General features: G+C 38.7%; 1 protein-coding gene across 4 annotated transcripts in view; it reads left to right on the forward strand.

The window, feature by feature from the left end:
- The window catches only part of LOC148010464 (uncharacterized), a 64707-nt gene extending 59090 nt beyond the window's left edge, over positions 1-5617 (forward strand). The window contains exons 10-13 of one of the 4 annotated variants that reach the window (XR_015689435.1): positions 632-669; positions 763-863; positions 4460-4605; positions 4699-4828. Coding sequence is in view for 1 of the 4 variants with exons in the window: in XM_087671148.1 (XP_087527274.1) it covers positions 4460-4605; positions 4730-4828; positions 4921-5074 (399 nt within the window). In the remaining 3 variants the exon portion in view is untranslated. Of the gene's footprint in view, positions 1-631; positions 670-762; positions 864-4459; positions 4606-4698; positions 4829-4920 lie in introns of those variants that run through there. The other 3 variants (XR_015689434.1, XR_015689433.1, XM_087671148.1) reach the window with 3 other exon arrangements.
- Positions 5618-10821: the final 5204 nt, after the last annotated feature.

Raw genomic sequence — 10821 nt, forward strand, 5'->3', positions numbered from 1 at the left:
CTTTATTTTTGATTATTTTCAGCCCAAAAGGGAAAGCCATAGAAAAGTGACACTTGTCACACAAGTTTCCAAGCGTCCTATCACTTGTCACACCTCATGGCATATGGTTGGACACTTATGTTGTACTACTTCAATTTCTCTGTTTGCTCCAATTGTTCTTTGTTAGCGGATATGTCAGTTTGTGTGTGAGTTTATGCATGTTTCACTTGGCTGGGCATAGTTAGATATTTTAGATATTTTATATTTGTCATTTTCATGGTGATTTAGGTATATATTGCTGACCGACTTGATCATGATCATATTGATGGCATATTTCTGGCCTTTTATTTAGGCACTCCCTTCTCTTGTCATATATTCATTGTATCACTTTTCACACTTCCATAGCAGGGATCGGTGGAGAGAGGGAGCCAATGCTCATATAGTCATTAACTCGTTGTTTCTGTATTGTCTCATGTCTTGGTATATGGATTTCATTTCTTGAGCATCCTTTTTTTCTGAGTTCTTGTGTAGTGTTCTTCTTTCCTTTGTAGTGTTTTTTCTTTTGTCTTCACTCTTGCATCATGCAGTCTATTATAGTAGTTTTCTACACTTCCATTGCTGCATTCACTTTTGACATGGTATCAGATTTCAGGTTGGGCTTTGCTCCTGTTTGGTGATCATTCATTTGAGGTATGCTGGTGCTGATTTCTTTTGGTGCAGATCTGCATTTTGAGTTTTTTGATGCTGCTTGGACTTTTCACACTGCTGCGACTGTGTTTACAGCCTGGGTGACCATCTATTGAGCCAAAAAGGCCTGTTTTCTAGTCTTTTACTCTCTGTTTTGCAGCATGCCATCTACGTTTACTACTGGGGACTATTTCCAGGTTGGGGACTATTACTAACTCTCTAAACTCTGTGTTTTTAGGTTGCATCTGCGTTTTGTGTTTCCAAGGTTGAGGGATTTGTTTTCCTGCTGTACAACAGCATTTAATGCCTACTCACTATGCATTTTACTAACCAACATCTGCATTTTACTTTTTTGCTTCTGTGCAGGGCTAGGCGACAATGTTTTCAAGTTGATCTTATTGTTTGGTGCCTGCCAGCTTTGTGTTTTGCCCTTTCTTGGTTGTGACTTGTCTGTTTTTGCAGTCGGTGTCTTCTTTTCTGATTAACTTTTGTGAGCTACACTGCTAAGCTTTAGAGAGGGTTCTTGTATATTTGGTTGTCATGTTTCTGTACGCCACACCATAAATTGTAGATCCACTCTTTATGTGTTTTCTTTATTGCTTGAACTCTTGAAACTCTTGCGAGTCTGTATTTTTGGCGCACATATATCCCTCTAGATCCCTTGCCTCTACTCATCTTCTTTGTATCTCCCTTATCGTGGCTCTTTCGGCTTCTCATACTGATGCTCAGCATGTAGCCACTATTTCCTCATCTATGAGTGTTATGTTAGATACTTGCAGTATTGAGCTTTAGGTTTTGGTTAGGATGTTGTCTCTTGGTGCTCTAAAAATTCTAGTTTCAAAGAGGAGTGACATATAGAAGAAGAAGTCTTAGTGCTATTATTGGGGCAAGAAGGACATCTTTGGAAGGATTACAGGACATTTGCAACTTTATGAAAGGAGAAGGTGTGAACGGTGATGATTCTCTTGGTGAGTCTTCCTCCTCTTTAGGTCCAGGGTTAGGCTCTTGCCATGTGGCCTTGGCGATGGTTGCAGGGGTCTCCCTTCCAGATTGATAGTACAAGTGATGCAAGATATCTCAGAACTCTTGAGTGCTAGAGAGGAAGTATCAAAGGGTGGTGAGGTGGGGTAGTTGTGACTCATCGATACAGGTATACAAGTGCACAGGATCCAAAGAAGGGCTTCCTTGATGCATTGATTGAAGTTTGGTAGGTTTTCAAATCTTGAAATTGGGATTGACATCCAGTTCACGATGAGCTATTTGACAGAGAGCGGGCTTGGCTTTTAGTCCGAGTTTACATGAGGGGACACTTTGGTGGTCTAGCCAAAGGCGAGGAATGGTCATTTATGCATTGCAGCATTGCTGTCAAGATGGTCACATATGCTATTTCAGAGGTATCATTGATAGACATAGAGAGCTGCCATGATTCTTCTCTATTTTTGGAAGTTGGTATGATTGACATCGACATCGACATTGGGTTTTCTCTAGGGCACCTTGGTAGTGGCTTGTGCACTCATTGCTTGGGTACCCTTGGTTCTATTTGATGGACATTGTTGGATATACTATGATGGCTTATTATCATTGTATGTTGTATTGTACTAGATCACCCATCATTTTAGAGAGAGTGTTAGTGGATATGTTAGTTCATGTGTGAGCTTATGCACATTCCATTGGGTTGGGCAGAGTTACATCTTTTAGGCATTTTATATTTGTCTTTTTTATGGTGATTTAGACATTTATTGCCGGCCGATTAGCATTAATGCTGGATGACTTGATCATATTGATGGCACATTTCTGGCCTATTTATTTAGGCACTCTCTCCTCGTGTCATATATTCATTGTATCACTTTGCATACTTCCATAGCAGGGACCGGTGGAGAGAGAGCCAGTGCCAGTGCCCATACAACCGGTGTTTCATGTTGTTTCTATACTGTCTTATGTCTTGTTATATGGATTCCATTTCCCAAGTATCTTTTTCTTTTTGAGTTCTTGTGTGTTGTGCAATCTATCATAGTAGTTTTCTATGCTTCCATTGTTGCATCCACTTTTGACATTCTCTTTTTCTGATAAAGAGAGCTCAGTTTTTTTCATTCTATATTAGTTTTCTTGGCAAGTTAGCTATAAACTCATTTATAGCAGTTGAAGATAGCCTAAAGTTGGCCCCATCCATCTCCATCTCCATCATCATTGAATACTTCAATATTCCTTCTTATTTCACTATTGTTTTATAGGATAGCGTGCCTGTAAATTCATTACAGCACCTTCTTCGTGAGTTCTTTTTCCATTTCAAGAACAAGAAGTAAGCCATGCACCTAGCAAGACTTGAACCCACAACCTCCTGATTATGAGCTTGAGTGTTAACCGCTAGGCCATCACTTTTGGGGCAGCTTCAACCATTTTGCTGCTCCTTAGCCACTAAAAAGGGGATCATTGGAATGTGCCTACTAGGGGTCTTAGATGTTAAAGAGAGGTTTATCAAAGGAGGCACAATGTTATAGTCAAGGGGGGAATAAGGTATTTTTTGGTTGCCTTAGGTTGAGAAATTAGAATGCAGTGAGTAAAGGAGAGGAGAGAAAATTAGAATTTATTTGTGGAGGCATACCTACTAGTTTGAAAACCCATCTGTCTCCAAACACCCCCCTAACTGATTTTGAGAGAGAGAGAGAGAGAGAGAGAGAGAGAGAGAGAGAGAGAGAGGATGAGCCTGTAGTAGAAGGCGAGACCGTAGGTTACGACCATTTGTAAAATCATACATTTGTTTGGGAAATAAACAGTAAGTGAAGTGAAAACCTACATGTTGACAATAAAATTCTAATTGGTACTATCATAGCTGATAGAGGTAGCTGTCTGACACTAGATCACGATAAAAAAATACACAAGGTGGGCCAAGGAAGGCAATGAGGGGAGCCTAGCTCTGACCTCATTCCTTGCTGTTGCATAGCCTCAATGTCATCCCATGTAGAAAGGAACTCAGGGAGCCTAGCTCTAGCTTGAGAAATAATCTGCGGTATCCTTCTATGCATGCCTTGTTGATCTAGGATGCCTAGATCAGACAAGCTGAACTGCCTGGTCAATCAATACCCCTCAAGTAGATGTAAGTTGAGGCTGTGTGGGGGACTGCACTCCTTGCAGATGTAGATTGAGACTGCTTCCATTGTGCTCGAATGCTCTATGTGGTGGCTTCTCTTAAAATGACTTTAGAAGGAACCAATTTGGGTCTAGCCACACTCAAAGTCTCTTGAAGAAACCAATAGGGGCTGCAAAATCTAAGTTTTAGATTTGCTTGCTTGGCAGCTGAAAGCAGAGTTCTGAGAGTTTGGCTATTGTCGATGGTAATGCTCGGTAGAGTCTAGGGAAAGCATTGAAGCATAGAGAATGATAAATTACATTACAAAGTGGATATGCCTGGGAGCTATGAGAGTCTGCTGAAATACAACCAGTAGACGTGAGAATACCAGCAATCTGAAGAACATTTTAGGTTTAGTGTTCTTACAGGCTTCACCTGCAGGAAATCCAACCAACCTGAAGAACTGTATGTGGCATGAAATGTCTGGCTATGAATTTAGACATAGAGACTTGAGGTAGCTTGTGCAGTTGTCAAGTTGGGAGATGGTCTCTAATGATGAGGTGGTTAATGTCGATTCTCTAGTAGAGGTGTAAGGAAACTTAGAATGTTGCATGCTTTTCTTGAGCTTTGGGCAATAATCTGTAGGGCTGTTTTAAATATATTCTGGTCTTTTTGGGTTAAAATCATATGATTGACAATGAGGACCTCTTTTGTTTCTTATGGCAGGCTGCGGCATACTATTTCCATGGGCTGATTTTGGATGAGGGATCTGATCATGCAAAGGCAGCAGCATGCCTACAACTGTCTGAGAGTTCTTTAATGGAGAGCAAGAAGTTCTGTGCTGATTTCTGTGCGAGCACTCCAGCAACAAGGTTTGCAACTTACCTCTTTGTAGGACACGGTAAATGTAACTGAAAGCTAGGTTTAGATAGCCAATTGTAAGTAGAGGCTTTTGTTTCCTCCAGAGGATGTTATGTAGTTGCAATCACATTGCAGGGCCCCTCCTCTATGGGGTGCCATGAAGTACTTGTCTGAGAAGATACCAAAGGATGCAACCAGCAAAGCACGCAAACAAAGTGGCAGCAGCCTTGAGAAGTGAGTTTCCTTTAATAGACGTGCTCATGTTTCAGAACAAAACTTGGAGTGTGCATCAATGGATTTTAGACCTTTTGATGACTTATGAACAGGGTTTCACAAAAGATACCAGATCTACCAGAGTTTTCAGTGGCATTGCAACCTGATGCTTACATTTTCCCAGCAGTTGATCCGGCTTGGTCTGCTGAAACTTTAACAGCCTGTTTCGAAGAACCTCAGCAAACACTTGGCTCTGATGGAAGATGACGTGTTCGATGTCATTCCCTACCTGAACTATGGGATGTTCTTCCCACGTGTATCCATGTAATCTGGAAAATAATTCTGTGTGAGAATTGCAAATCATGTATTCCCTTGCTTTATGGAAATTGGAATCTTCATAGCGTATTGGAGGGTTCTACTGTTGCCAAGCTTACGTTGTTTGGCCAATCCTGATATGGTCCAGAGCTCTAAATACATGCTGGTGTTGCAAACTTATTTTGCTAAGCAAGATTTTACAGCAAGTTTGGGAGGAGTTGAACTTTTCCAAGAATTTGGGCTGCCTGCATTCACCAAATCAGAGTCTGGGTGAGTTCAAAGCACTCCAGAAGAGCCTGTTAACTATGTGTTGGAGGGAATGCCGTGCATCTCAAAGATGCCTCAGTCCTGTCCACTCCAATTGTTTGTGGAGGACACTCATGTTCAAAGAAGACTGGTTGGACAAAGCCTAGTTTTGTCGAGAGAGGAATTTCAACACTTTGTATTGTGCTCTTTTAATTCTAAATTCAAAGACATGCATTTTGGACTTGTGTATATACATTTTGGCCAAGAGAAATTCACATTCTTTCAAATTAGCATAAAATGAAAATGATGAGGTATTCAGATTGTGTTCTTCCTCAACTGTTAGGTAGACATCTATCATATTGGTACGTGAGATGCAGTGTAACCTAGCTTTAGTTCGACTGTACAAAATGGATGGATTGTTTGCAGAGTTATGTTCCAAGATTCTATATTTAGTTAAGGTCTTTGTTTGGAGAGTTCATACTTCCTTTGTTACATGGTTTGACAATACAAGATTGCTAGTAGGCATCGTATCCTATGTGTGGAGATTGTATCTCAGCCTTCTTTGTTTCTTGTTAGGTTGCTAGATGGACGTGGGATATCATTTTCAGCATCTGCATGCATACGTATGCACCTGCGCATGCAAGTACATGGGCATGCATGCACACATACTTGCACCTGCACACACTCAGCCTTGTCTCTAGCAACCCATCAGTACATTCTCTCTCTCTCTCTCTCTCTCTCTCTCTCTCTCTGCCATGTCTCTAGAATCCTGTCAACAGTTCGTGTGCATGCTTGAGAAGTTTCTGATCTGCCTAATCACCTCCCCATATAGTGCAAGGGCAACACCAAGGGGTGAGGGTAAGCTTGATCTCTTACCCTACCATAGAAATGTATCCAAAGGTGTTATCAATGGCCTTAGCATTTCTGCCCAAACCAAATTGAGAGCAAAGTCCATGGGAGGAATACTTTTATAGTGAGTTGCAACTTGGAAGTGGAGAATGTGGTTTTTTGACTTGACTTGTAAAAGTGCAAGCACGCTTGGTAGAGCTAGAGAGAAAGCTAGCACTAGTAATAAGAAGATTGAAGATAAAAGGGCAATAAACACAATATTAGTGAGTTTGGAAATCTCTTAATTTTCATTTTTTGAATACTAAAAAGGTGGCACCCGGATAACATGCCCATAAGTTTCTCAAAATCGTATGATATGACATATCATTGAAAAAGTCTTGAAAAATGGAATCTATTGAGTTATAGAACGCTCAATTTAGAGTTATAGTATTCAAGTTATGACAAATCCAAAGATTTGACCATGTGTCCCAAACTTATGGGAAATTTTTATATTCCTTAATATGGTGTTAATAACAAGTAAAGGAGGAAATTTAAATTAGGAGGCAAAGAAGGAAGGTATGGTACACACCATCTTTTCAGTGGTTAATGAAGTGGCATTGCAAAAGAAGATTCCATTCCATGCATGTGTGGGAGGCTTTTCTCAATGGATGGCATGAAGAAACATAGGGAATCTCAGATGATGAAGACTACCAAGGATGTTTACAGATATATAAGCTAGAGACCAAACTAAGGCCAATTCTATCAAGGAATGAACGAAGAAACTTTGCTGTTTGAAAGCATGTAAGATATTGTTGAAGTATTAAAGTGATGAAGTAGTTAGAAAGGAGGGCAAATGGGCAATTTATCAAGATGGCAAAAACATGATGGAGGAGTTAAGATAGTCTAAGCACTAAGTTGCTTTTGAATCATGATATATTTAGTAACTTTCATAGCTCTAGTAGTTGGCTTACCTTTCTTGTGTCAATGGCACTAGAGTTTTTTTTTTGGTTTTCTTTTGGGTGGGATAAATGCCATTCCAAGGTCGGTTTTAAGATGATCATCCACCATTGCTAATCCAATTATTACCTTTTGTTTCCTTTTGAAGAGATTGTTGATTGATACACATCTTGTAGATTCTATTGTTTCAAGATAGTTTGAAGGGTAGCTCTTTTAGAGGATTATCTAGTTTCAAAGGGAGGCTATTTCAATGACGTTTTGGGTTTATAAGATTCTACCAAGGATAGTTGAGAGGATAACAAGATTGCAAGTCTATTGAAGACAATTCGGGGAACACTTTGATAGAGATCACTTTAGTCTTTGTCAGAGCAGTCTAGACTTCAAAGGTGTTGTCTTCCATCTAGAAGGGGACATGAAGGTTTTAGTAGGAACCATCAATGTGTCATTTTCTTTCTAGAGGTGGACATTAGGGTTTTAGGAGCTATTGAGGTCCTTAAGGGGCTATATTAAGTATTTGAAGGAGCTATTCATAGTTCTATATGGGGCTACCACACTTCAGTGATAAACATGTTTTGAGAATGTTATTGTTACTTCTAGACATTGCCAAGCTAGCTTATTAGAGCCCATGAAGAATTTCTATTCATTGTCTTGAAGGAGTTAACTAGAGGATTGAGCAAATTTCTAGTTCCTAGGTTGGAAATTAAAATCTAGATCATTGATTTTTCTCATGTGTGGAAAAAAGCGATTGCATGGTAGCCCTTGAACTACATGTTGGAAATTAAAATCTAGATTTTAATTTCCTTTTCTCATGTGTGGAAAAAAGTACTTGCATTTAAAGATGTGAATAACTATGGAAACATTGTGATCTTGCTTTTCCCTAGCAAATGATGATCATGCCTTGTAGATGATGGACATTGTTGAGTGGGTGAATGTGGAGGTGAAGGCCAAGCAAAGTTGCATAATGGCTGTTTGGGGGCAGCTCATTTGGAAGTTTCAACACCTCAACCTTGAGATCATAATCATGGAGGGTGGCAATAAACTCTATGTCAAGGCTTGAATTGACAAGAGGAAGGCAAAAAATGCCCTAAGCCAGTCCATAACATTGTTCCTAGCGTCATTGACACTCAATGGACGACATTTGGTCCTAAGCCATGTGTATAACTTTTTTAGTGGTTGCATGACCAAAGGGGAGTGTCAATAATGATGGTTTTGAAAACATGAAAAATATTAAAAAGGTTTTGGAGACTACTCGTGGACCATCATGCTTAAAATTGTTAGCAATAGCCATGTTCATTCCACATACACCATGATTGTTCCCAATTGTGCCACTTGGATAATACATATATGTATATAGTTGGCATGCAAATTTACATGCCTATAGCAAAGTATAGTTAGATACTTTTTTGTCTAGTTGATGAGAGAGTTACCATTACACCCATGGTGGATCCCTTAAAGCAAGCAAACATTATAGGGATTGAGCTATTTAGGGCTATGGTAATCTTTTTTGCATGTGCGAATGTGAGACAATTGTAGTATGTAAAGTGTAGGTGTGGGGGTATACAGAGCATGAATTAAAGATATGCATACTCTAATTCATGCTTGCATAGTAGGTGGATGATGGGAAAATGCCTCCATCATAGCATTGTTTTGCACGCTTCCTCTTGCCAGGAGCTTTGTGCTCCATGAGTATCACTCTAGCAATGACTGACTATTGTGTGGTGCATTTAGACATTAGACAGACAAAGACATAAAGGAATACAAATTCAAAATCTACAAATATTGTGTAGGATAAAGAGTTGGCATTTAGTATGAAATCCAATTATGACCATTTTCTACATGATTCTTGCATGTTTATTGTGGATTATAATGCATGGTATTTTGACATTGATGCCACTAAGCATATTAATTTGCAACAAAATTTATTCACTTATTTAGAGTTTACCTCCGAAGGATAGCATTGTTACATGTACTAATAACACCCCTTATCAATGTCACTAAGCATATTAATTTGCAACAAAATTTGTTCACTTATTTAGAGTTTGCCTCCTAAGGATAACATTGCTACATGTACTAATAACTCCCCTTATCCTATAAAACAACTTGATAAAAATGTGTTGATTGTTACGAATTGTAGTGCTTTTAGACTTTCAAATGCTTTGTATGTGCCACGTTACAAAAATAATTTGTTGCCAATTTCTACACTTGCTAACATTAGCTCGATCCAAGTTTGTGGATGACAAATGTATGGTCCATGAGCTCTCATGTGGTGATACAATTGTTGCATCTAGTTTGCTATGGTATAGAACCAAATGTGTGGAATATATGGCATGTGAGGTTGTAGATTCACATGCTATTTCTTCAGATGCAAAAATTTTAGCATGCATATTTTGGTCATCTGAGTTTTGCTACTTTGCTACGCTTGTAGAAATTTGACAGGGTGTCTCCATTATCTACTCTCGAGGCACTTGTTAAACACATTACTGAGGGTTGCATATTGAGTAAAATGCAATGTCATTCCTTTCGAAAAGTTGGTTAAGTGAGAGCTGTTTAGAAACTACAAATGGTATGCAATGATGTTCCTTGTATGATAAAAATACAATTTTCATCATACCATTTTTGGCAATGATGTTCTTGGTATGATAAAAATGGTATGCAATGATGTTGAGGGGAGTATATGTCTAAGGAGTTTAATAGATATCTTATGGAGAGGGCACGATGTATATTAATCCAAAGTTTAGCTTTGTTGCATGATTTTTGGCTAGAGATTATTACGTATACAATTGATATACTAAATAGGTGTCGTGCCAAGGCCTTAGTATTTGTCACTCTATATGAGGCGTTATACATCAAAAAGCCATGTGTTGCTCACTTGCATGCTTTTGGTTGCCTATTTATGCATTAGTGCCTGTGTAACGTCACAAAAAATTAAACGAAAATGTTATGAAATGTATGTTTCTTGGTTGTAGTTCTAAAATCAAAGGTTACAAGTTATTTCACCCAAAAAATACATAAGTAACTTTATTGGTCACGATTTTTGTCTTTGTGGAAGATGCTGTGCAACCTTTACTTTCACGTACCAAGAAGGCAAATGTATGCTCATAAGACATATATAATGCTTTGTTGTCTCATTTTAATGGTAGTTAATCACACATAGTATGAAATAAGATAAGTCTTCAACCTATGCAAGCTTCTTACAAGTTCATAGATCAACCCATTGCTTATAGAGATATAGATGATATACTCATTGATAAGAGAGCAAAGATAGAGAAGTGTAGGACTATGCCAAAATGATTGATGTAGACACTATCATTGGTCAGGTTGTCAACATCATTATGAAACAGTCATCTTGAAGGGTTGTACCACAATCATCATTAAGGTTCATTCTTGTATTCCTTGGGAGAAGGGACTTCCTAAGATCTTATCAAAGCTTTTGTTTTCCCTTATTTTCCATCTACCATTACATCAATAGCACAAAGATACTACTGCAGTGGTATTGAAGGAGAAAAGTGGTTTTATTCAAAGTGAGGAGATCCCACAATTATTCACCACAAGCATGATCAACATAGTAAGGCATCTTCAAAACCATCAAAATTATCCATCCCTCTTTCTCAAATTACATATAACATGTTCGTTTATAATTAGGTGATGGCTATGTTTAATTTTTCGTT

Source organism: Lygodium microphyllum, chromosome 29 (genome assembly GCF_053477565.2).
Source record: "Lygodium microphyllum isolate KBCC chromosome 29, Lygodium_microphyllum_v1.1.10, whole genome shotgun sequence".
Taxonomy (NCBI): Eukaryota; Viridiplantae; Streptophyta; class Polypodiopsida; order Schizaeales; family Lygodiaceae; genus Lygodium; species Lygodium microphyllum.